Source organism: Gouania willdenowi, chromosome 17, assembly GCF_900634775.1.
Source record: "Gouania willdenowi chromosome 17, fGouWil2.1, whole genome shotgun sequence".
Classification (NCBI taxonomy): Eukaryota; Metazoa; Chordata; class Actinopteri; order Blenniiformes; family Gobiesocidae; genus Gouania; species Gouania willdenowi.
Genome location: NC_041060.1, coordinates 7,787,442 through 7,815,122, shown reverse-complemented (window position 1 = coordinate 7,815,122; position 27,681 = coordinate 7,787,442). Strand labels below are relative to the sequence as shown.

The following is a 27,681-nucleotide window of genomic DNA, read 5'->3' as shown; positions in this document are numbered from 1 at the left end:
ACAGGAGCAGCAGAGCTGGGCTTCAACAGGACGACGACACATTAATGAGGAGACAGATGAGAGGACAGACAAAACCTGATCCTAGGGAGGTCTCAGCAAACTGAAAAGAACATTAGTGCCAATAGTCAGAGCTGAGACCTCTGGCTTCATCTGTGATAAATATAATCAGTGAATAATGAACTTTAAATATCCAGACATGAATTAGAGGGCATCACAACTAAACTCCACCAGTAGTTATTGTTCTCAGAGATAATCAAAGAGTGGTCAGTGGAAACAGAGAAAGCCTGGGGGTAACGGACTCTCCTTCACGCTCAGCCAAAGCCATCACCATCATCACCATCATCATTATCATCATCATCACCACCGTCATCATCATCCCCACAGTTCATCCCTGCAGCTCAGATACTTCTCCTGCAATATTTCTCTCACGCCTTCAACTCACAGCACATTAAACTGTCCCTGTGTGAAGAAAACATCTGGACGTCTGCAACATTACTGTAGCACCAAGGACGCCATGGGGGCATGTAACGATGCTGCTGATTGGCTCTCTCTGGTTTTGCCTTTATTACTGGAGGTCCAAAAAAATAATAACTTAAAGAAAGGGGAAAAAAGGAGGAAAACAATTTCACCTAAAGATGATAGTGATTAAATACCTTTGTGAAAATATATTTTATCCACTTCCTATCCGCATTGTTAGCTTTGTGTAGTGACCAAAAGAAAAAGATTGCGTCTACAAGCGTCCAGATCTGTAAAGCCGTAGGCTGCAGGTCTCCCTCCCCCTACAGCGAGAGGGCTGTACACTTCCTCAACTTACTAGGGCCAAATGAAAGTGGCATACTCCTTGAATAAGCCTTTCAAATTCTAATTATATTTTGAGTGAACTCATCCTTAAGTCACTCCTTAAGTTGAGAATTTAAACCTTAAGTATAAGCGGCGCTGTCTATGATAAGTGCTGTAAACACACGGCCGGAGAAGAAGTGAGCAGCCCTCTCGATGTGGCAGCCCTCTCAGTGCTGCCTCTGGCTCCGCAGACACATACTGTTCATTCACTCATTCTATTCCACGGTCGTCACGTCACTGGAGCGATGAAGCGGTCAAAAAGCGCAGCAATATTCAAGCGACTCATCACAGGAGATTTAAGCGACTTCATTCGCATTCGGTGTGAATGCACCTTTAGAGATAGAGTCAGGGAGGGGCTCGGAGTAGAGCTGCTCCTCCACAATGAGAAGAGTGAGATGATAAGGATCAAGCACCTGATTAGGATGCTTCCCTGGTGAGTTGTTCAGGGCACGTTTCTCTGGTAGGAGACCCCGAGGACGACCCAGGACACACTAGAAACACTAAGGTTGCTTTCACACCGGTTTAGTCTCAGACTCGATACAAAAGGGAAACATTTATCACCTTGGTTTGGCTCAGTTTGCATTCAGAGCACAACCTCTGATCCACTCCAAACAGCCTCTGGTGCAGTTGCATGAGCTAACCGCTAGAAGTGGCCGTAGAGAATTCTCTAGGCCAAAAAAACAGAAACCTGAAGAAGAGGTTCTCATCTATGGGTCAAAGCCAACGCTTAGGAGTCCACAGAGACTTCATCTTTCTTAGTTTGTTCTTTCAAAACATTCAACAATGGTGCAGCAACAAATTGCCCTGTTTTGCACCGTCGCCGGCTCGTGCGCTCTACGTCATCGCCAAAAGTTCCTGGGTTTGATCCGCTCTGAGAGTGGTTGTGTTCACGGTGCTCCTAAAAGCTCTAGGCTTTGATTGGAAACGCTCCAAGACCGACAGAAATAACTGCTCTAGAATTTGCTTTTTTGAAACACTCTAGACTTTGTTTGCCTGTTCACACTTCCAAAACGAGGCGGACAGTCCGAGCAAAGGAATCCTAGAGCATTTTCATTGCCCCATATTTTATGTTTTCATCGAGAACCCCAAGGGGTACACGTACCACCATTTGAGAAACACTGCCTTAGACCAGTAAACTAGATGGACTATCCCAGCTGGTTACCACAGGAAAAATAAACCCATTTCTCTCCCATCACAAGCATAAATGGATTAAATCAAACCTAAAGCCTCTCAAAGACCCCCAGTCAGTCTCTGCTGTGCGCCCTCTGCTGGTCACACACACACACACACACACACACACACACACACACACACACACACACACACACACAGCTTCACTGACGACACTGCAGAGAACTGCAGGGCTGAGCCTACCACGGTCACCATGGCGACCGGCCCGGAGTGAGTGCCGGTCACCGCCACAGTGTGAGGTCAGCGTTACCATGGCGACAGAGCAGATGAGCGGTAATCCGTCCTTGTTTTGGCACCGTGGAAACGCGAGGGGGCGGGGAGAGCGTGTGTGAGCATGTGTGTGTGTGTGTGATCTGTGGGTTAAAGCTGCAACCTCACGCAGGCACGCACACGCACACACACACGCGCTCCACCTCCTAATAGCGAATTTGCAATCATGCACTGCAGATCAGGCGTGAGGCTGCAGAAGATTAAAAGGCTGATGATGATGATGATGATGATGATGGTGTGCAACAATAAATTAATACATTAATTAATTAATTAACTAATTAAATATAAAGTAAAAACAAGGTCACCACAGAGACAGGCAGCAGCTTATTGTGTGTAAACTACAGGCAGAGTTTGAGAATAAATAAATAAATAAAAAGATTTAAATATTTTATAGACCGTCTGAAGATAAGATTAGTAACATAAATGATAATGTTGACTACAAAAATGTAGTTGTTTAATGTTCAGTCCAGTGGCTGCTTTTTGCTGCAGTACCATATCTGACCTGCTGAGCACAGCGTCGCTTCACTATTTACATTGTGAAGAATTGCGCAAAAAAAAAACTCCAAAAAATAACTTGTATTTTTAAAAGAACAATTGAATTCATATATATTTTGAACAGTCACTGTGTTTTATAGCACTTGAATATTTGTATACTATGTACATTATATATATATATATATATATATATATATATATATATATATATATATATATATAAAATTCTAATTAATTTGGGAAAACTGTAATGTAAACTTTTGACCATCACTGGGGGGGGGGGGGGGGTGCAATGATCATTCTGCCCCGCAAACTCCACCTATAGCGTAAACAAGCATTTAAGTACATACACACTGACAGATAACAATCACACATGCTCAAATAAACTTTATCAAAAACGTTTCCATCGACTTAACTTTGCAAAAAAAAAAAAAGAACGGTTTGGGACCATTTCACTGAAAACGTATACTACACACCTGAGGTAGAATTAACATCTGTGACATGAAACACTAAAAATATTGGTATATTAAGAATTGTATTTTTTTTCAAATGAATTTGGGAAAACTGCAATGAACACTTTTGACCACTGGGGGGTCAATGCTCTCCCTACCCCTGTAAAACTCTATAGAAATGGTTTGTATTACTACAGCCATGTGAAGCAAAACCCTAAAAGTGTTTTATTACACAATTAACTTGCCCTTTTTTTACTTTACTGTACTGTTCTGAGAGTTGTTTCCTTTTTGGAGAACTGTAACTCCTCAAGTTTGTGCTTGGCATGACATCGTGTTGTGTCTTCTTCAGTGAGACAACAAACAGAAACCAAGGTGAGGAATTTATTTGCGTAGTTTGTTGTACTCACAGGACAAACTAACAACAGTCAACCACTGCAGACGGTCGATGTGTCTGTCCTTCACTACGTAGGCTACACACACCAAGGACACGACTATGATTCAGATGTCGATGTCTGTTTCCTCGATGCTTGTTGAAAATCCTGTCCACGCTATGACAGTTCTACTGCAACCAGGAGCACAAGCTGAACCAGTTCATTAGTGAGAGTCTGTAAATAACAATAAGGAGTTCATTACATTTTTACTGCTGCACGAGCCTTTATAGATTCCGCCATGATGTGACACACGAGCACACCCCCCCCACCCAAAAAAAAACAAAACCCTTCATCGGCCTTTAAAGGCAACATTGCATGGGTTTTTTTCTTCTTCTTCTTCACAAACATAATGAGTGTTAGCGTAGCTACAGACTCTGCAGCCCCTGCACTCCAGCAGCACATTCGTCATTTTGGCTTCCTGCCTGCCTCCACCCTCCCTTCTGGAAAAAAAAAGCACCCTCCCCATCCTCTATCTTTTTTTTTTGCTCTCTGGCATCTTTCAAATGGTGCAGGAGTCTGCTGATTGGTCAGGTTGACAGGCCTTCAGTGAGTGGGCGGGTAGCTGCAGCCAATGGCCTCCTTCCTCCTCCTTTCCTGTAAAAAACCCCTCCATGAATAATATTCTCCAAACAACACCACATCCTCCTCCTCCCTTAAAAAAAAAAAATCCCCTCTGTGAGATTTGAACGTGGCCCCGCCCTCACCTTCCTCTTTCTCATGTAAAGAACAGCATCCTCTCACATTACAACATGGAGGCACGGCTGCTTGCTTTGTGTCACTCACACAATGGACTCCCTACCAACAACCCCCACTCTTCCTCACCCCTTCTCCCTCCCTCCTCCCCCACCTTCTCAGTTGCAGATTTTGGGTTGCGGTGCATCAGCATTAGCAGCAGCAGCATTAGCAGCAGCTCTGACTGCAGCCTCTCCGCACTCCAGCCAGGCTATAAATAACTCGGCAGCCATCTTATCATCTGCCTGTCTTTTATCACGCTGCTCATACAGGAAGCAGGGGAACAACTCGGGGGACAAAAGGCCATGTAGAAAGTCTGAGGGTCTCAATTTCTCAGCTTTAGGGAGTCGACGAAAAGAGAAAATGGTGGTTCCTGTGCAAGCGTTACACACACACACACACACACACACACACCAGGGAACATCTTTGCTCCAGTCTAAACCATCATTGTATTTCAAAGCATTGGTCCCACAGATCACATTTACTGTACTTTGTGTTTTTTTTTAAAAAATCTTTTATTCTTTAAAGCTGCAGTATGTAAGTTTTTTTTTGGCATCATTTGGTTAAAAATCATAATCGCCTTTGATCTTATTGAGTGGACAGTGAATCTCTCTCTCCTTCTCTTGGCCCTGTAAAGGCAGTCATACCCATTTTGAGCCGATTTTTCACTCATGCGTCTATTTTTGGGATCGGGCCGAGTTGTGTGTCATTCATCGTGCATACTGTACATCGTGTAGTATACATGGGGTCACGAGAAGCGATTAACACCTCACCACCAGCTCCCGATCAGCAATCGTATGGTTGTAAGGAAATCAAACATGTTTGAAATCCTGGTCGTCCCTCGTGAGGGTATCTCATCATTGAAGCAGTGCCACGGACCGGCATACCTCAAACTGCGCATGCGCAAACACCGTAGGACCGCTGTAGAATTGACGGATGGTACCGCCCATTTCTGTCCAGCCAGTTCCTGGTCCATCACATCACGTCTTTTCTTTTTTTTAAGCTCTTTTTGCGGAGATTCGCGAGTCTCTCTCCACTTCCAGTGTCTTCTTCCTCTTCTGATTTTAATGTTGCACTTCCAGAAACAAGATCTCGACGTGTCGTGTATGAACGTACAGTGTGAGCAGTCAGATCGTGTCAGTAAGTTGGTCCGTACAGTGTGAGAACATGAATCGTGAGCTGCGAACATTCGGGCTCTGCACGAGTCACACATTTTGAGCTAAGGCAACGATATGTACAGATTTATGTGAAACTCTCAAATGCAAAATATCTGGGGGGTCAGAATGAATTTTTTTTCTCCATCGGACAAGGACCGCCCACATGCGGCCCTCAGTCTAATTTTGAGTGGCCCCCATAAGTAAGCTCACAGAAGGACAAGAGAGAAAAATACATAAAAAAATAAACAAATTACAGAAACACTCGAGGTCAGGGGTTCTCAACTGGTCTCACCCTGGGACTCACAGTCATTAAATCGTGACCCAATTTTTTTTTTTTTAGAACCCAACCAACTAAATTTAGTTTTTCAAAAAAAGCTGTTGAAAACACAAATATATAATCTTTTTTTTAAAAAAAAAAACATGAATCTATATTTTTTCCTGTGCGACATGGATTTCACAGCATGCCTGTCAAAATAAAGGTTTCTTTAAAAAGAAAAGGCATATTAAGTATTTATTTATTTTTGACTAACTGTGTGTGACCCACCCAGTAGAGGTCCGCGACCCACTTTTGGGTCCCAACCCACCAGATGAGAATCGCTGCTCTAGATCACACCAGAAACACACAAACAACAAAAACACAAAATGAGAACATACAAAATAACAAAAATGAGTGAAAAATCCAAAATTATTTTAGTTTTTCTCTAAATAACACCAGAAACACACCAACAACAAAACACACAAAAATAAGTGAAGAATACACAAAATGACACCAAAAATCCAAAATTAGATTTTTTTTTCTTCTTTAAATAACACCAGAAACACACAAACAACAAAATGAGAGAAAAATACTTAAAATACAATCAGAAACACACAAAATACAACAAAAACACACAGAATGACAGTAAAAACACACAGAATGACAGTAAAAACACACCACACGACAACAAACACACAAAATTAACAAAATGACAATAATAACCTCCAGTCTGGTCATTATTCTAAACGCTGATGTGACGTCTCGTTCCAGTTTTGTGGCCCTCACTGTGATAAAAGTTGTAAATCGTGTAGATGCGATGGACGTCCACACAGTGATATAATCAATCAACAACATGGCTGTGCTTCACTGGTTCCTGGCCAGTATGTAACTAGTTTCTTCTTCTGTGGTGCAGATGGTTGAGGTCAGTAGACACGCTGACAATGAGCAGCAGCTGTCACTCTCTCAGCGTCTAAAGGGCCCTTCTGTTCACACCCAACCTCTAATAATAATAATAATGTCTCCTAAACGCAGAGCAACTTTAAATAAACTCTCCTTAAATATGACAAAAGCGTCATCATTGATCGCAGTCATTGTTTTACATGCTTTTTAGCAGACAGGCTATGCTAACGAAGCTAATTCACAAACACTACGTAGCCGTCGTAGCATGTTTGGAGTCTAAACGTGTAACAGGTGAAAAAAATACAGCATTAAGAGATTGTTTTTGCTCTTCAATGATTTTACAATTTTATTTCTTTGTTCTAAAAAGTTCTGTCAAACTCCTCTGATGTAAAATTTCCCCCACGTCTATTTTAAATCTTACACAAGGTGTTTTGTTTTTATATTTCTTGAATAAAAGCATAAATCTGATGTTATGTATGTAGGTGTGATGAGTGAAGAACAGTAGATTCTAATAAACCTGGTGATGGAATGTTTGTTTGAATATTAATGAGCTGTCAGGTATGTTTTCAGATTTACATTTACATACATCACACACACAGTGTGCACTGAAACCTACTGAGAAAACATGCATTTTCAGGCTATAATGAGGTAAAAATATAGAAATATAAGATATAAAAGCTATAAAAGACAGAAGAAAACTGGCTTAATTTTTCCATTGATAAAACTTATCATTTATTTACAAACTTATCATTGCTGTCAGTTAATGAGTGTTTTTGTCGTCATGTATTGTGTTTATTGCTCATTTTATGTCGTTCTGTGGAATCGTTTTAGTATTTTGTGTTTAGTTGTTAGAGGCTGCACATTTTGTGTATTTATTGCTCATTATGTGTTTGTTTGGGATGTATTTTCAGTTATTTTGTGCGTTTATTGCTCTTTTTATGTCAATCTGGTGTCCTTTTATGTGATTTTCTTTGTCATTTTTTCTATTTTTGTGTTTCTACAGTCGTTTTGTTCGTTTGTTTGAGAGGCTGCATATTTTGTGTATTTTTTGCTTATGTCTTTTTTTGTGTATTTGGATTCATTTTGTTCGTTTATTGCTAATTTTATGTCATTTTGTCATTTGGTAGCCGTTTGTGTATTTTGGTTGTCCTTTTCTCTTAAATAGTTTAGTTTAAAAAGTTTAGCTTCGGGCTATGGAGGAAACAAAATGTTAAAAAATCTCCTGCCATAAAAGCCCAGATTGACATTTTAAAATGAAAGTTGAGCATTAAAGAGTTATTAATGCTAACTAATGTGACCATCCTTTGACATTCTTTGGTCAGATTATATTAAATGAACGTGTGCCCGATCTCAGTGGTCAGAATAAACCTGGATTATTTACATATCAAATGAATAGTTACTGATTTAAAAATCATAATAAATGCTTCACAGTGTCAGAAAAGAACAAATTATTATTTTTTCTCTTCATTGATTAAATCTCCAGATTCTCAAATTTTGGAATGAATCTTCCCCATGCATATTTATTTGGTATAAACCAGGAAAGGGAAACTTCTACCACAGCGGGGGCCACAAAATTGTGATTGTATCTGATCCAAGGGCCACATTATCAACACGTATGTTAGCATTTAGAATAAAGACTAATTAGAGCATTATTACAGTTAAGAACAAAGAAGAGTTTTGTCTTTGAAGTACTTTCGTGCGGGTTTTCTTGGTGGTTTTTTCAGTTTTTAGACATTTCGTGAATTATTCAATTCATTTTGTCTATTTTCTTGTCAATATAGCACATTTTTGTTTCCTTTTTATGCTTTTTTTGAGTCATTGTGTGTTTGTTATTTTTTTGTTATTGGTGTCATTTTGTTAATTTTTCTTTCTTTTTGTGCAATTTTGTTGGCATTTTGTATATGTTGTTTTGTCATCATTTTGTGTACTTTTGACAAAATTTTGTGCATTTTTTGTGTGTTATGTTGGGCTTTGTATAACTTCCAACTTCATGAATTACAATTTTATTTTGGGGGCTGCACAACATGATATAGGTATAAACTAAAAGAGGAGAACAGGTTAAACATGTCGCTTAGCTATATTTAGCCTCTGTGTTAACAAAAGAAACAGTGTGCGGTAATTAGCGTGTGTTGTGCGAGTCGGTAAACAGACATAAATACTGGCAGGCTGTAAAGATTATGACGCAAACAGGTTACTGGTTTTTTTTTTTTTTTTTTTTTTTAAAAAAAAAAACAAAAAACTTCCCACTGGTATTTATGGTGCGACTGCAGGTCTCACCTGTGCACAAGTGCTAATAAAACTTTGCCCCCATTCCTTTTTAAACTGTTAGACTATTGCAGGATAATAATAATTAAAAAAAAAAAACATCCTTTTTTGTTGTAAAACATCAGATCTTGAATCCCTCCTATTATCCTCAAATATTACAAACACATTTTACCCTCGGGGTCAATCTGACCCCAGGGATATTTGCCTCCAGAAAATTGTTGACCAAGTTTTTGTGGTAGTAGAATATTGTCCCCCACACCCCACCCCACCCCACCCCATGTCATGTATAAACTCAAACGTATCGACTACACCTGCAGCTTAGGCTCAAATTGCCCCCAGAGGAACACCACATGAGTTCAATATGTGTTCAGCATATTGTAAAAAATATGATAATTTTATGCTTAATCAATTAAATCCATGAAATTAGGAAAAGTAATGAAATATGAAGCAAAAATAAGAAAGTCAACTATTGTTTTTGAATGTTGAATGGGGTCAAATTGACCCCAAGGATAATATGAGGGTAAAACCTTTTTTTAATAATGTGCACACATTAAATACACCATGTTTCAGTTTGTTCGTCTCAACTTTATACCAGTATCCAGGCAAATTTTGAAGAATTCTCCGTGAATTTCTGGAAACGTGCTTCTGTTTTATTTTCCTTTGCTGAGTTCAAACTCATGCAGTACATACATCAACATGAACTAATTCACTGATAACGACAGCTCGGATCATTTCCTACCCAACAACATGTATGTATTATTAACGCCTAAAATGCACTGAAAAGGTGAACAATCTCTGATCATTGTGAACCTTTTCAGTGCATTTTAGTAAAAAAGCCATTCACAAAAACTCTGTAATGCATGGCAGAAATAAACAGCATGAAACATAACTGAAGAAACGCTAACTTGTTGGGTTAAGTGTTAAAATGTTGCTTTTTTTGTAAAAATGCTTTCAGGTAAATGAAAAAGATGTGATGAGTTAAATTGTCAGTGCTTAGTTACAACATCTGGAACAGAAAGATGTGGGTTGTTCTTCCACAGATGCTTAGTCAAAAAAAAAAACTACTAACAAAAAAAACCAAACAAACAAAAAACAAAAGGCTCAGGATGATAATGTTAACACTTCAGAAGTCACTGTGGTGCACCGTGAACCAACCAGTGAACATGGATGTTCTTTGTGTTGAAGGGAATGCTGACGATGCATCGCTGAGGAGAGGAGACGACGTCTCAGTGTGAAAACATCCGACTGAAAGAAGGACAGAGAGAAGATCAAAGCTTCATTGGTCAACCTCAGGTTCAGGGTTTGTTTAGTGTTGCCGTGGAAACAGTCTGAGTTCACTTTGATTTTACACTAAAACTTTTAACTGCTGCTCAACTACAAGTAAAAAGTCACATCATTAAACAAAATTTAAAAGCACAGAAAGTGAAAGTTGAGCACAGAATTTTCTGATTGACCTTCAAAAAAATGCTTACGTCCCATTGGTTAAATGTGTATGAACAAGAAACTTATCACATTGTTGGGGCCGCCATAATTCTGCTTCTGTCATCCGAGGGCCAATTTTACCATTAATACAGGAAAGAACAAAATATTTAGTTTTGTTAATTTTTCTGTTTTAGTATATTATTGATATTTTGTGTGTTTTCTGGAGTCTTTGTGCATTTTTGGAATCATTTTGTGTATTTTTAAGTCATACTGTGTGTTTTTAGAGTCATTCTGTGTGTTTTTAGAGTCATTTTGTGTGTTTTTAGAGTCATTTTGTGTGTTTGTGTAATTTGTGTGTGTGCTTTGGATTGTCAGGTCAAAAAAAAAAAAAAAGTTATGAACAAACACAGCTGCCACTAGAACAAAGCTCATCTTAATGCCATGTGAACTGTGACAACCTTCACATTAGTACATGAACGTGGAAAAGTAAAGTGAAGAGACTTGTGTTGGTTATTGTTTCCATCTCTGGACTTTCTCTGCTTTCTGTTTCAGGCTCAAAGTGCGAGTGCAGATGTTTTTCAGACTCAGGTCAAATGAAAAACAGCCTGTGACTCACTTGAAGTTGTCCTCCTCCTGCAGGTTGAGCACCAGGCTGCCGGCGTTCAGGTACACTTTGTTTTGGGACTGCGCCATCTGCAGGTCAAACACAGGAACACAGGCCGGGGGTGAGGGCAGCAGAGGAAACAAACACAGGTGGAAAGTTTTTGCAGGCATGGCTGAGCTGCCGGTGTGAGCACAATGACCACATTGTCCCAGCTCCAACACTGAGGCGATTCACGGAGGGCGAGCGCCGCTGAGGCCCGCTTGCCTTCGTCCACGCAGGAAACGCACGATATTAGCAGAGCGCGTCCGGGCCCCGATGACGTGACGGCAGCGTGAGGAGCGAGAGGTCACGGCGTCATAAAGAAAGTGGTCAGAGCCATGAATGGATCAGTGATAATATAATAACAGGAGCTTATTCAGATGAGCATCAAACACTCACACACGGGTTATTCAGCTGCTCAACCATTTATATCACATGATGTTCTGATTACATTGTTATTGACTTACAGATAAAACAAACACTTACAGATTGAAAATAAAGTCATGCTTTTCAGAACCAGACTTTTCATTTATTATGTTTTATATAGTTCTTTCTTTAAGTGTCATTTCTGCATTGTGTGTTTTTTTAATTTTTTAATTTAATTTATTTATTTTTTGTTGATTATTTCTGTTTTTTTTTAAATGTTTTTTCTTCTAATTTATGTCTGACCTACAACATTCTTTGCACTATTATCTATGTAAATATTTATTTTTGTTTTTATAGTCTGTTCTTGTGTTATTATGTTGCTCCAAAAGTGAATTTCTCCTCCTTCTCCTCCTATTCTATTCTATTCTATTGTTCTAAACAAGTGGGTCAGGGCCCAAAATTGGATTGCAGACCCATTTTGAGTGGCAGACACCCATAAAAACACCGTTATTGTGGAAAAATAAATAGTTTTTTTTCTGTTTAACCTTCACTGTTTGTTTTTGATGAATTGTTTGTAATTTGCATAAAACTTTGAAAACATCCATTTCTAAATCAATTCAAAACTATTAAACTTGACCATCAAATAGATTTTAATTACCCTTCATGTTCTTAATTGATGTCAGATATTTTTTTGGTTTTTTAGTTTTAAGTTCTTTATTTTCCCAAATATTTTTCCTATTTCTAAAAAAAACATTATAGTGTGAATCTTTGAATGGAGCAGCTGCCCTAGCGTTCACAAAAGCAAAACAAGTGCACAAAAAAAAAAAAAAAAAATATATATATATATACTGTATATATATATATATCTGTCCTCAACAAGACCAAAAATATATATTTCTATTTATTATTATTAATTTTCTTTTTATAATAATTTTTAATTATTATAATCCAATATTATTATATTTTTTCTTTATCATAATTTTTTTATAATTCTAATTCATTATTAATAATAATCTTTCATTTTTTTCTTTAGTTTTTTTAAGACCAAAAATGTCCACGTGAGAATCAGACTTGAGCTTTATTTCCTGTTCTGTTGGCGCCATCTAGTGGACACGTCCTCTACAATACTTTAACACACTTTATTTTTTTCCCTAGACTTTAGTCATCCAACTAGTTCTTACATTGTAGGTTCTGCTAAAGGTTTACCTGATAAATAAAACAAGTATTACAAACTGAACCATTTTATTGGTCACTTTATTTGGCACAGCTCACTAGTGTTGGTTTTGGTCTCTATTATTAGGAAAGACCCTCCTCAGTCCCATTCTGATGCTAAGATCTAAATGAACTATTGTTTACTTCACTTAAACTAAAAACTAGGCTTAACGTTAGGTTTCAAAGACAGTCTTTAATGTGTGTCATAATTCTGCAGGCAGTTGTAAATAATCTAAAGAAAAAGCTCAGCACCACCCCTGCCATTATGCAGTGCTTTGGGGCATTTTTGGAGCTAATAAACAGGCATCATTCCTTCAGTTCAGATCTCTCAGAAATAAAACTACCAGAAACTGGATTTGGCAGCTACGATTTAGTATTAAGGACAGGGACGTCAACAACGTTTTACAGCCTCTTTTCCCAGGCAGGCGGGACCAGTAAAACCACAACAAAGCTGCTACAGTGAACACCTATAACAATATATTCTATAAACAAATTACAGCAGAACCACAAAGAAACAAAACGTCTCGTCACAGGACTTCAGACCTGAGCAGTGTGTTTTTCTAACTATTAATTAAACTAGTGGTTCAACTAATGGTCTTAGTTGATTTAGTTATCTTACAGGGATTTCAAACTTAAGGTTAGCCACATATGTAAGGAAAGTTGATGGTCTTTAAATGTTAAAAGTAGGAAGGTGGCTGAGTTATTTATTTTTAGGTTGACAAATTGTTATATTGTGACTTAATTTGGTGTCAATGTCATTATTCATTAAAACCCTCTTTAAGAAAAAAGCTATTTATTTCAATTTTTTTCTTAAAGCTATAGGGAGCCATTGCAAAAGAGTCAAAGAGCCACATGAGGCTCCAGAGCCACCGGTTGCAGACCCCTGGTATAGTTGCAGAAACAGAGTTAAAAAAGAAGAAAAGAAAAAAAAAAGAGGCACAAATGGGCTCAAATTGTTCAGATAATAGTTTCTTAAAGGCATCTGGCATCCCCCTCCCAGTGTCTTGCCACCCCAAATGGGGTCCCGCCCCCAAGGTTGAGAACCGCTGAATTAAACAACTTATGGAACATTTTGACTTGTAATTGTTTCCAAACCTGATGAAGTAAAGCTTCTTCCTTAATCTTTTAGTGTAAAGGCAGTTCAGTTCAATAATATGTTGACACATTTATAGATTTCCGGTCGTTCTGACACCTGGAAACCAAAGCGCTACTAAGCAAGAGGTTGTGGTTTTCTACCAGGAAGAGAAACTGAAAATAAAAAACATTTTTAGTTCATCGGAGCAATAACTAACCTGTCTTCTAAACCAACTAATCCTGTTCAAAGCGTAGGGTCGCAGCCTTTTTGTTTCTCTTTATTTAACTGTTACTCAGAGTGTTACTAAAATAGTGCAGTAAAAAGTGGCCAAATTAGAAATAGCAGTTAATTGTTTTTGTTTTTTTTTTTGTTTTAAAAAAATGCCATTTAAGTCTTTTGGCAAATTTCAGTTTGCAAAACAATCACAGGATTATATCACAGAGGGGAGGAGAGAGAGTGGCCAGATGCTTTCAAAAAACAAGCTTTTCTGCAACTACACCAAACTTGCTATATTTTAACCTATTTTCATCGCTTTTTCTTGCCTTATTTTTGCTGCTTTTAAAGCAGCTAAATGACTAATTATTCCCATTTCTGCCATTTCTCCATCAGATTTCAATGCCTTTTCTGCACATTCTTTCCACTTTCAAGACTTTATCAGCACTTAAACCCTTTCCACCACTTTTCCCACCTAATGTCAAATATGTCGACCCATTATTGTCACTTTTAACCTCTTTTCACCATATTTCATGCTTATTTTGCCTAACTGTTCTAACTGTTCCAATATTGTCACTTTAAACCCTTTTTACCACTTTTACTGTGAGTTTTTTGGCCACTCTAATTTGCAACTTTTAACCAATTTCTATGGTTTTTAAAATCCCATTTCACCAACTTTTCCATCATTTTTGGTCACTTTTAACCCATTTTATTTTTAATTAAAACAAGGATTTAAGATGAATATATACAACGGCCCAAATAATAATAAACTTCCTGGATAACAGTGGATATTATTCAGATAAATAAATAAATGTGTTTATCACAGATTCACAGAACAATGGGTCATCATTTTGCTGACTTTATGGATGGATCCCAAAAATCTCTCCCCTTTATTCCCCCTTATAGATGATCCTGTTGGGGGTGGCGGGCTGAAAAGGTTGAGAACCACTGGTCTAGCAGATCAATCTCTGTCCTTGCGCTTTATGTGTCATTATTTAGTTTGAAAAAGTGGGAGGAAACCTGAGACAACCTAAAATACCAGGCTCTAAAAATAAAAGCACAATTACCAAAGATGGACTGAATAAATTGATGCAAAACTTCACTTTGTGCAATTCCTTTTTGCATGTTTTTCCTAACTTTTGAATCTGCATTACTGCTTTTTTTTAGTGTTGGTTTTATTCTGGTTTCCTATTAAAACGTTTGCTCACAAATCCTGATTTTGGTCCAAATAATCCCATCACCTGTCAGGAAAACTACTTGGATCATGTTTAAGTGGACACATCTCACCGTCTTGGCGATGTTCTGAGCAGCACGGATCTTCCTGAGTTTGAGATAGCCGGGATTCTTGGTGACAGCCTCGCCCAGCTGACAAACAGACACAAATTGTTATTGTATTCACGGGAGAAAAGTGTTACACACCCACAAACAGCAGAGAGAGAGAGAGAGAGAGAGCTGTCGGCCTGGGGCTGAGGAGCAGCAGGCCCAGCCAGTCTTTCACAGAAACCAAACCAATAGTTGGCAGGATCCAGGCTGCGGGCGTGTCACCGCCAGGCTTAAAGATTTCTCACGCATGTTGACATACAGGAAAAAATTATTATTGCATATTTGGATGGTGTTTGTTTAAGGCGCTTCTGTTTCGAACGATTGCAAGGCGAGGCCCAAACCAGCTCGCATCAGGACTGGTTTTACTGTGAGACGAAGCTCAACCAGTGCTTCCAAGTTTTATTTAATACTGTTATAACTCAGTAAAACATGATTAAAACCTTCAAGAAAAACAAAACTATAGGTTTGCAGTTTAGCAGGATCTGCAGATCTTAACCCTAAAAACATGAGCAGGTATTACAATAACCTGACAAACTAACATTTTTCACCAAAGCTAAGGAGGAATTACCAGCTACCGGTGTTTCATTTTAATAAATAACATTACAGCATGATTGATTTCATGTCTCAGTTATATTCTTAGTCAGGGAAAGTAATCACATTCTGGAAATTATGAAACTTTTCAATACTTTCATTAACAGCAGCCTTAAAAAACCATGTTTCTCAGAAAATGTAGGACTTTTAAGACATACTGGTGTCTGCATTGGAGTAAAATAATGGTGGAATAAGACTTTGGATAATTTTTCTTTACATTTTGAAAATGTTTTAATAAAGGAAACAAAAGTCAAAGTGTAGTAAAAACAAGTGGTGGGTGTAAGAGTTCAGGGATTCAGATTCAGATTATATGAACAACCTGTTGACGGGTGGTTTGCAATTTGCAAAGATTGCAAATAGGAATCACTTTTAAAACAAACGTGATGTGGAGTCAACTAAAAGAAAGTGATCTGCTGACTCACCATCTTGGCAGCCTCAGCTTCTCCTTCAGCCTGGATGATTTTTTGTCTCTGGTCCTGTTTGGCCTTTTCAACGTAAAACTGGGCTCGCTGCGCCTCCTGCTGGGCTAGAGAGGGATAGAAAAGACACTCAGACCATTGCAGAGTCATGTGATCGTCTGTTGCGCGGACCACATCATCAACATTCATGTCAGCATTAAGAATAATGACCAATCTGAGCATCAATACAGGAAAGACTGAAAGACGTTCTGTGTATTTTGTTGTCATTTTGTAATTTATTTTATGTTATGTATGCATTTGTTGTTGTTCTGTGTTTAAACGTTTTTGTGTATTTCTGTTGTCATTATGTATAATCTCTTATTTTCTGTGTTTTTGTTGTTGTTTTGAGTGTTTTTGGAGTCATTACCCCATCCCAAAGTGGTAATATTTTCACCAACATTTGTTTGTTAGTCTGTTAGCAGGATTACATCAAAAGTACTTAAAGCATTTTGACAACATTTTAACCAAAGATAGACCTTAGGCCATGTAAGACTGATTCTGGATCACTTCAAAATATCAAAAAAACTCCATCTCTCATTATTAGTGAAATTACAAATTTTTCTATCTAGGTTCTCTGTAATTTGACTCAGTTATGTCCAATTATTCCTCATTTACTTCACTGACGTTCATCTGGATCTGAGCCGGATTGTGCATTTTATAGCAATTTTTTCTAAAAAAAAAAAAAAAATAGGGGTGACATACATTTGGACCTACTGTCTCATTCTTAACGGGAAAATAAAGGACTTTCAAGCTTTTAAAATGTGAGTGATCATGGTACAATGATCAGGATCATTGATCCAGTTACCAGCCAATATCTGACAAAGAGGTAATTTGGCGCTTGGTGGAGGTTTGCTCCCTCTCAGTTCTCTTGTTTTGTGTATTTTTTATGTTGTTTTGTGTGTTATGAGTCATTTTTTTCTATATTTTTCTGTTTTTGTAGTCGTCTTCTGTGTCTATAGTGTAATTTTGTTGTACTTTTCTTTATTTTTCTGTTTTTGTAGTGGTCTTCTGTGTTTATAGTAGGGATGTAACGATTCACTCAACTTCCGATACGATTCGAATCACGATACTGGGTTCACGATACGATTCTCTCAATTTATTTTACAAAATGAGACGGTAGACGAATGATGACAAAAATATTCCTTTATTTTTTTCGGGAAAACACTGCACTATTTTCCTTTTATTTTTTATTGTCAAAAGAATCCCTTGATAAACTATTCAAAACAATGCAATTTAACTAAAAATAAATCCTGAATGAAATAAATAAAGGAATAATACAAATGAAGAAGCCTATTAATTTAAATTCTGGTTCTACAGTAAATCTTGCAAAACTGCATAATAGTTCTTTTTCTTTTTAAAAGTGCAACTGAAAATGTATTTTGTGCCTTAACAATTGGACTGGTCATTGCACTGTATTTACATCAGATATTTGTTTGGACCAGCAGAGGGCGCTGGTAACCCAGTGGTCGGTTGGCATGCAGATATTCTTGCAGTGAAGAAGAGATGCTATGCTAGCAGACAGAGCTAATAGAAAAATGTGACTTTTACAGATATTCACGTAACGTTACAGATATTCTTTCGGTGCTAAAGGGGTAAGGAATCATTGTTTAAGAGTAGAAGGCGATTCCACCCGCCGCCTACGCTTCTGGACAAGAGAAGGATAAATATATAGCGCCCTCTGCTGTTTAAAAAAAGTACTGCGATTCAATTTTCAGAGTATCGATATGAACCACGATACCTATGAATCGATTTTTAACTGCCTTAATTAATCGTTACATCCCTAGTTGATAGTGTAATTTTCTTTATTTTTCTGTTGTTGTAGTTGTCTTCTTTGTTTTTAGTGTCATTTTGTATGTTTTTCTGTTTTTGTAGTCATTTTGCTGTAATTTTGAGTAATATTGTGTTTCTGGAACAATTCTGTGTTTATTTTAGGGGCAGCACAAAATTAGACTGAGTAGCCAATAGTTGCCCATTCTCATGCCACATTATCAAATACAGTTTCTAATTATAATAAACATTTTATATAGCAGCACAAGGCCACAATAAATAAATACTTGTGCATTTGGCCATGATCAAGAAGAAAAAGTCAGAATTTTACATAAATATAAAAGTATGATTTCACCTCGCCCTTTAAATTCAATTCAGACAGAGGTTTTTAATGGTGTGGGGCTAGTGATAAACAATCAATACCTAAACACCACAACTTGCTACGATCATACGTTTTTCATAACCATCATATTACAGAAAATGTTTACTGTCCTAACTTCCTGGTTCACCCACCAACTTGTTTGGCCTCCACGGCAGCCGTGTACTCTCGGCTGAAGCTGAGGTCGGTGATGGCCACGTCATCCAGGATGATGTTGAAGTCTTTGGCTCGCTCGAACAGTTCTCTGCGGATCAGCAGAGAAACCTGGAGAGAGACACACACGACTCAGCCTTTGACTACCTGAAACCTCTTATTATAATATAAGACAGGGTTTCTCAAATGGGGGTACGTGTCCCCCTAGGGGTACGCGATGGCAATACAGGGGATACTTGAGACAGATGAAAATTAACAGATGAAAGCGTTAAAAATACGGGGTTTAATAATGTTTATTTCAGTTAAAAATGATAATCATACTAAATATTACCAACAACTCACAAAACGACAAAAAACACACTAAGAGAGAAAAATAGTTACTATTACCAACAACACACAAAACGACAACAAAGACAAAATCACTGCAAAATACACAAAAATAACAGATACATACAAAACAACATAAGAAACAACCAAGCGACAACAAAAAACACACACGCTGAGACAGAATAATTTAAATAATATCAGAAAAATAATATCTGAAAAAAAAAAACAAAAAAATAAAAAATAAACAGATAAACAACAAAATGACACCAAAAACACATAAAAAAAAAAACAGACAAAATGATGATGGAAATTGATCTTGATCTGACTTGGTACAGCAGGCAGTGGTCAGAAATGGTACCTGTGCTCTCTGTGTGATGAGCTGCGAGGCGTTAAACTTGGCCACCACACTTTTGAGCACCTCGTTGACGATGGAGGGCAGCACACGCTCATCATAGTCCTGACCAAGCCTCTGGTAGAGGAGAGGCAGGTTGGACGCCAGCGGTCGAGAAAGGACTCTTAGCGTGAGGTTCACCATCTGTAGATCTGTGATCAGAAACTGTTATTGAACAAGCCATACTGATTGAAATGAAAGGGTGAAATGTTCTGTTAAATGTTGCTCTTAAAGACTCATAGGGTCTTCTTTTTAAATAAGGACGCATATTTTGTTTACTGCATTTTGTTTTATTTGAGTAAAAAGTGTTTAAAAGCAGAGTTTATAATTCGATTTTTCATTCAAACATGTAAAAAAAAAAAAAAACCCAGCAGGATTATATTTTTTAAATTTCACATATTTGTAAAATATAGTAAAGTGCTGTGGTGTTACATTTGAATAAAGTTGACAATAACGCACAAGATATTTAATAATAGTACTTTTTCATTACTGTACCAGGAAAAAAACAAACCACAACTTCTGTATCGAAACCGTGAATGTTGTGTACCGTTACACCCTTAATATCCATGTTAACATTTATGGATTTGTCTCTTGTCTGATCTTTACTAAGATCTGTATGATATTGTTTTGCCATCACAATATATTTTAATCAAATTATTTAGGATATGTTAAAAGTGAAGACCAAGCTATTATTCAAAAACTTTCAAATCCAAAATAAGTAAATTGTGGACAATATGCAATTTTGAAGCACTGAAAAGTCAAACACCCTGAAAATTTAAATATCAGCTTAAATAAATAGTTGCAAATCTTTTGCAGTGAGAACAGGCTGATATTGTGCACCGAGATTAGACGTTGGACATTTGCTTTAACTTGCGTTATATAAATAAAGTTGAATTTAATTTAGTCCCTAGTGATTGCAGCCATTTCCTGAATGTTCTTAAGGAATTCTCTTATACTTTTGTTTCCAACAACTGAACAACATGCCTGGTTAAATTCAGCTTAGGTGAATGATTGACTTCTTCAGTTACCCAAACTGAAGAATAATTACATTTGCTTTGCATCACTGTCTGATGTTGTTTGCTCAGGGTTCATTTTTACAGCAATTTTTGATTTAGTTTTAGTCAGTCTTTTGACCAAAAATGTTAAAAAGTTATGCATTAACAAAAAACTATAAAAGCAGAAGTGCCATTAGAGCAAAAAACAAACAAACTCAATCATAAAAGTAATAAGAACTAATTATAGACTTATTTAACGTTTATTCTTTCTTTCGTCTTTAACATTTATTCTTTTATTTGTGATATAAGTGGCTGTAACAAAAGCAATTTCCCCCTGTGGGATTAATAAATAAATTCTGAATTTCAAATGGTCAAACCGAAGCCTGACGAGTCCACCTGATCTGCAAAGTGAGTTATAAAAAAGAACGCAAGAAGACTGAAGCTAATGAATCATCAGGTGGATTTTCAGGTGTGGTGTTTGCAGTTGAGAGTCAAACATGTCCTTTGTACCTTTGCTTCCAGTGAGTGAGGAGATTTTTCTTGGTCTGGCTCGGATGTCATAAATGATGGGATACTGGAACCACGGTATCCTGTGGACAACATGCACAGTTAGACACACTACTGCGTTAGAAATAAAGTTCATTCTGTCAGAACGAGAAAGCTCACCTCACCGAACAAGGGCCAGAAAAAATAAATAAATCACAATCTCTCACATTAACAAAACAATCTTTATGATTTTTAGAAACCTTTTCAATATCAAGATTAAGCTGGAAAGTCATGTTTGATGTTTTTGTACAATGAAGAAACTTCAGCCAGATACTGTAATAGTATTAATAATAATAATAATTTACTTTATTACTCACTTAGTGAAAACTATACCCCATTCAACCAAAAGGAGCAGTGCGACAGCCAGTGTTTTTGTGGGGTTAGTATTGGATTCAAACCCTGACGTTTAAGATACAGGTCGATTCTCTGACCACTGGGCCTTAATAAAGACAACGGAGTGGATAGTGGATCATACCTAAAGTGAAGTCCTTCAGAGAGCACAGTGTCCATCTGCATCCCTCCAATCCTGTTGAAGATGATCGCTCTCTGTCCACCCTCAACTGCACACAGTGAAAACAGCAGATTTTAAAATGCAGATCATTAAATATCTGGATAATTGTTAATATATCAGAAATTAATGTCTGTACCCTTGATTAAGATGTTTTTAAATGTATTTATGTTCACTTAATCCAGGTGATTTCAGCCTGGCTACGTGCGCACTCCAGTGACAGGGATGAGATTGCAGCGTCACACCAATCACAATCATGGAGAAACCGTGCCGACATAGGTCACAATTGAGTTGGGCTGAAACGATTTCGATGATGCGCAGGGACCGCACACCACTGGCGCGTCATCAATGTGCGACAAACATTCTGCATTCAGTTAGCGCTATGGCGGAGAGTAAGCGACAGAACGTCTAAAGTCATTACACCCTCAAAGATGAGAACAAGGTGCAATCATGTGTTTACTCCAAACAATACCTGGCATACCACAGCAGTACGACTTCAATGATGCAGCATCTCTACCGAAAGCATCCACATTAGTGTTGTCAAAAAACTCAATACTGAATAAAGTATTGATACCAAAAAGTTAGTATCGGATACAATACTCATCTGCAAAAGTATCACCTGCTCAGAGCGTTTAAACAACTAACCAGAGTTACAGAAGATCTGTGGATAAAGTTGTTCTGTTGTTGTGAACGAGACCATCAATACCAGGGATTGTAGAGTCTGAAACATTGTAGGTTAGTGATAAATTCTGATACTGTCAAATATTCTGACCCCTAGTGGTGAAATAACTGATGCATCCTTGTGTCAATTTATTTTTGTTTAATCATTATGGTCTGGAATGATGTCATCAGGATCATTTAAATTAAGTTTTGATAAAGTTCATTTAAATTAACCTAAACAATAAACCTGATCAGATTCAGTAAACCATTGATCCCTGAGGGGAAATTGGGTGACTGTGACAATAATGCTGTTCTTATACATTTTTTATGACATAAATAAATTAAAAATGAGCAGTCAGAATAATCACTGTCACTACAACTTAAATCTACCTTTTAATTGTAACTTACTTTATTTTTGACACACATTTTTGTTTAATTTTTTTTTTTAATTATTTATTAGTATTTATTTTGTATTATATATATTTTTTATGAAAAAAAAATATTAATATTTCTTAAAAAAATTCAATTTTAAAAAATTTAAGTGGAAAACATAGAACTTGAAAAAAAATTAAACTAATTTTGTAGGGCCCTCATCATAACACTGTTAGCTGGTGCCGGCACGGCTGCAGCTTGGCTAGTGCTGCTGCCGGGGGGCCTACGCAAGCAGTTTTAGTCAAAAATGAGAAGGGAAAATTTGCTAAATTGTGTTATACTTTCTCAAAAAAAGTGTAATAGTTTTTGTTGTTTACAAGTGTTCTTAAATGTTGCACTACATTTCACATAATTTAAAAATACATTGTATCCTGTTCATCGTTTGTATTCTCAATTTTATTAAAGGAAATTATGCTTCTAAATTTTTGTCTTTTTTGCCCCGTGGTATGAAAAAAAATGGTATAGAGTATCGAGTTTTTCCCCTGAATGTCGATATCAAGTTTGAAATTCTAGAATCGTGCAACCCTAATCCACATGCTGTTTCAACAAGAGTCGCTGAAACAAGGTAACGTAGCGCTAATTTAGGCCTGGGCCTATAATCAATAAATAAATAAATTAACCAGACGATAAATGAAAATGAACGCGACAGTTTTCCAGCCTTGATATATTGACATATGCATGTGTATTTCGGCTACGCGCCCGTCGGCTGCGGAAGTTAGCGTTAGCAACGGATATAAAACAGCAGATAACTCAGTCAGTTCTAATAATTTCTCAGCGGCCTGTGTAGCAGCAGAGCCTCGTACCAGCGGTGTCCGCCAGCTCCGGTGCGCACAGCCAAAGGTCGTTCATAGGCTGACTTCCTCATCAGTGCGATTAGAGCAGCACATGCACCCAGCATTAAGCCTGGTTTATGCTTGATCGGCGCAGGACGTCACGAGGTGCGCGTGCCAAAAATTACGTAACCGCACACAGCGTGCTCGGCGCACTCAGGCAGATCGCCGGAACAGTATGGTTGTAAAAAAAATCCCACGGCACACCTGGGCTTCCCTCACGGTACGCCAGTGTTCCGCGGAACCACTGCTTTATGTTAGACCAGTGTGAGTGATTACCTGTGTATGTGGCTTCCTTTACTCCATAGGCCAGAGCTCCAGCTCCAATAAGGAGTTTGACACCAATTCCAGCCCCACGGGAACCTGAAGACATCCTGGCTGCGATCTGTCGCAGCAGCTCCAGCAAACCCTGAAATACAACAATTAAACGATGTAAATTACATTCAATAAACACCAGCATATTGTTAAAAAAAAAGAGAGGTTACTGCTGTAATTTAATCTGTCTGATGAGCAGTTTTAACGGATCAGTGTCCATCATACTGTAGTTTTTTTCTTATAGTATGTTATGTCTAAAGAAATCGACAACGTACAAACAATTGGGATAAATCAGTTTGTTAATCTTAAGGTTGGTTGTATCACATTATTTTTCATCACTATTAAAAAAAGCAACAGGATTAAACTAATGCAAACTGAAAGATTATTAAAATGCTGTAAAACTAAAACCTCTTTAGGTTTTTGTGACAAACATGCATCTTTGCTTTTATAGGACCAGAAATGTTATTGATGAAGCCTAAAACAGCCTTAGATATTTATATAATTTATCATCTTTTAAAAAAAAAAGAAATCTCCAATTCAAAGTAGCAATATGATAAAATTAATTATTTAAAGACAACTCTTTGTTTTCAACAGTCTGCTACCAGTATTGTAGATTTTGTAGTAGTTTTAGTCATTTAGTTGTAATGGTTATTAAACCATCATTGTTTCTCAGAATTACACTAGTTTCACTAAATTTATAACATTTTTAATTAACTGAACATAAAAAAAAAGAGAAAAAAAAAAAAGGCCGTGGCTATTCATACGGAAACGTATCAATAGACAACCAGTCTATTCATAGGCTATGGATACGTTTCTGTATTTGGCAGAATAATGATGAAAGAAGCAATAGTTTCCTTTAACTTTGCCTTTTTTGTGAATACTATATTTTACATCACATTTAGTTCCAAATTACAATGAATGTCATACAACTTCATGAATTAAAACAGAGAAACTTTAACTATAAATTCTAAGTTGTTTATATTGTTAAAAGGTGTTCCAACCCTGGATAATAAGTGTGACAGAGAAGAAGCACGATTTTCATTAGTGCAATATTTATTACCCCAACAATTTAGACAATAACAATAACCAAAATTGACAAAGTCAGTAGCGGGCGTTTCCACCATTTGACAGAGACGTCTCATGCTCCTAACTAGCCTCATGATGTTGTTCTGAGGCAATGTGTTCCACTCCTTCACAAGTGCTACACACAGTTCAGCCAGGTCACGTGGCGGTAAGCTACGAGCATCCAGTTGCTGCTTCAGCTGGTCCCATGGGGTTAAGGTCAGGGAACATTGCTAGCCATACCATATGAGGCACTCCAACTTCCTGAAGTCGAGCTGTGACAATTCTGGCACGATGTGGTTGAGCATCATCATCCGTGAACAGAAAGATGGGGGTGTGCTGGTGGAATTGGAGGATGACAACGGGTTCTATGATGTCTCTGAGTTAAGAAGGTGCAATGACGGAGCAATCGACAATCACCAAATCTGTTTTGTGCTGACTGGTGATGCATGCCCAGACTGTTGCACCTCCTCCACCAAAGCAAACCCTGAGGACCATGTTGACCTTGGCATATCTTGCCTTCTCCAGCAATGCCGACGATCATAATTTCTGTACTAGGTGACCCGACACTCATCGGTGAACAGGACGGTAGACCACTGCTGCATTGTCCAGGTCACATGGTCTTGTGCTCACTGCAAACGGTCACGGCGGTGTCTTGGTGTCAGTGGAGTCACCTTCAACGGTCGTCTGGCATTCAAGCTAAAGCGGTGGAGTCGGTTGCAAATGGTTTGTCTGGAAACCCTAGTACCCCTCACTTCTCGTAAACAGGCCTGCAGCTGGGGTGGTGTTTAGCTCAGTGGGTTGAGCGCCCGCCCCATGAACGGAGGCTGTAGTTCCTCACCTGCAGCCGGTCCAGGTTCGATTCGCGGCCTGGGACCCTTTGCTGCATGTCATTCCCTGCTCTCTCTGATCCCTTTCCTGTCAAGCAACTGTCATATAAAGGCCACTAGAGCCCAAAAAATCCTTTTTTTTAAAAAAAAAAAAAAACAGGCCTGCAGCTGTGGCAGTAGCCTAACGGTGTCTGAGTGCATAGGTCCTTAGGTACTGGTCATCATTGTTGTCCATCACTCGCAGGCCTCCACTCCTGGGTCTGTCACGAACACTGTTAGTAGTTCTGTGTCTTGCTGATGACACTTTGAGACACGCCACGTTCACGAGCAACATCTGACTGACTGCGACCGACCTGAGGGCACGCTATGGTCAGGTGGCGCTGCTCGTCCGTTAAGTGACGTTGTGTGTTCATGGCTGCTTGAATGATGAACTGGGAATTATTTACTGACAATACCAGCTTTTGAAATTGTTGAAATTGATGCCACATTGAAAAGGTTTGTCTTTCTGTATTTTTTGGTATTGGCCCCAATATATAAGGCGCACTGTACCCAGTGAAACCATTACGTGGAAAACACAAAATGAGGCGTGTCTATCACCCTAATACAATTGCCTCCTTGTCCCAAAAAAATCACTGAAGTGAAACAAACCTTATGTATGAAACCCACTGAGGGCCTCACATTATCACTAACTTATTGTTGTTGTGACAGTCCACCATCACTGGGGCGTTTATGAAGTAAACAAAATATAAACGTGACAGTGCCAAAGGGTGCGCACTCAGATGGTGTAGTTTAATATATATATAAAAGTGCAATTTAGTTTACAGAGATGTTACACTATCTATTGTTTCAGTTGTGTGTGGTTTTTTATTCACGTGCATTTTTTGCTAACCGAGACTGACGTTACAGTCCATTTTATTGAATGTTTTTGGTTGTTTTGATTATTTATTTGGGTTTATTTACAATCATAATACAATTCCAATTTTTAATATTCTTAAGAAATAAGTGTATTTATCTTTAAAAGGGTGTACTTGCATTATAATGCCATTTTAATTATATTAGCTGAAAAATGGTATCAAAACAGCAATATTATCGTTTATTGCAATCATTTCTGGGACAATTTCTTGTCCAGCAAAATGTGTCATCATGACAGGCGTAATTGTGAGTAGTGTCATTTCCTTGGTAAGATTTATCTACTCAAACCGCCCCACCTCCTGATAATTAATAAATACATTACTTGTAATTGAATTTAGACTGTATGAGCATTTCTGTTATGAGGCTACAGTAATTACCAATGTATTTAATTGTCTTCAGCTGTGAAAGTGTGGAAACTATGACGAATATTATTAGCCAAATATTAAAATGTAAAAATTTAAAGCGCACATATTTACAACATATTTTGAACGTTGAGAAAAAGAGACCCCTACTAATAACTGGGACGTTACAGTTTAGATTAGAAAGAATGTCTTCTTAGGTTCAATGAATTAAAAGTAAATGTCATTTTTAGTGCAAAGTTTGCACCAAGTTTAAGCGACTGACATTAAAATTTAAGAGAAGCCAAACGACTAAGTTCAAACCCTTTGTGGAAACTAGTTAACCCTGTTATCTTAAGTTAATAATAGTTAAAAGTTGGCCGTGGATATGCATTTATTAAAGGCCTTAACTAACCTACGTCAGACAAAACCTAACACACGTGCACTGCGTGGGCTTTAAAAGTGTTACAAAACGGCACGCGGGCGACAGTTAACAGCAGAGCATTAAAAAAAAACACGTTAAAGAACATAAAGGAAAATCTAAAATAGGATAATTAATTAACAAAAAGGCTACTTACACCAGGTTCTTTATTAGCCATGCTCGTCCTCTGTGTTCCTGACGCTGAAATCAAGCGAAGAAGAGAACAAGGTCACGACTGATGACGCACATCCGCCTGCGTGAAGATTCACGGGAAATGAAGTATTCGCTGAAAAGTCTAACTACATACATAACAGGACAGGTTTATGGGGAGAGTTCTGTCTGAAAAAAAATCACAAATATATCCACAATTTATACACGTGTTTTATCATTTGTGTGTATGTATTTATCATGAATTATCATGTGTTAATCTACAATTGTGTGTGTGGATTGTGTAAAGTGCGTTTGCGGATTATTATTATTATTATTATTATTATTATTATTATTATTATTATTATTATTATTA

At 37.7% G+C, this 27,681-nt stretch overlaps 1 protein-coding gene across 1 annotated transcript; it reads right to left on the bottom strand.

Moving 5' to 3' along the window:
• Positions 1–9,553: 9,553 nt before the first annotated feature.
• phb2a (prohibitin 2a) lies at positions 9,554–27,448 on the bottom strand. The gene is made up of 10 exons (XM_028473574.1): positions 27,316–27,448; positions 23,560–23,689; positions 21,326–21,410; positions 20,815–20,894; positions 19,277–19,461; positions 18,573–18,702; positions 16,257–16,360; positions 15,208–15,285; positions 11,028–11,104; positions 9,554–10,234 (listed from the first exon to the last, which is right to left on the bottom strand). Exons 1-10 carry the CDS (start codon positions 27,334–27,336, stop codon positions 10,216–10,218), a joined length of 909 nt encoding a protein of 302 aa, XP_028329375.1. The 5' UTR covers positions 27,337–27,448; the 3' UTR covers positions 9,554–10,215.
• Between the last annotated feature and the right edge of the window lie 233 nt (positions 27,449–27,681).

Bases quoted from the DNA above. Each gene is read 5' to 3' on its own strand.
- phb2a (XM_028473574.1), bottom strand. From the start codon at position 27,336: ATGGCTAATAAAGAACCTGGT. The intron at 19,462-20,814 runs GTACAAAGGACA...TTCTGATCACAG, and splicing joins CTCACTCACTGGAAGCAAAG to ATCTACAGATGGTGAACCTC. The intron at 16,361-18,572 runs GTGGGTGAACCA...ATCCCTCTCTAG, and splicing joins CGTGGAGGCCAAACAAGTTG to CCCAGCAGGAGGCGCAGCGA.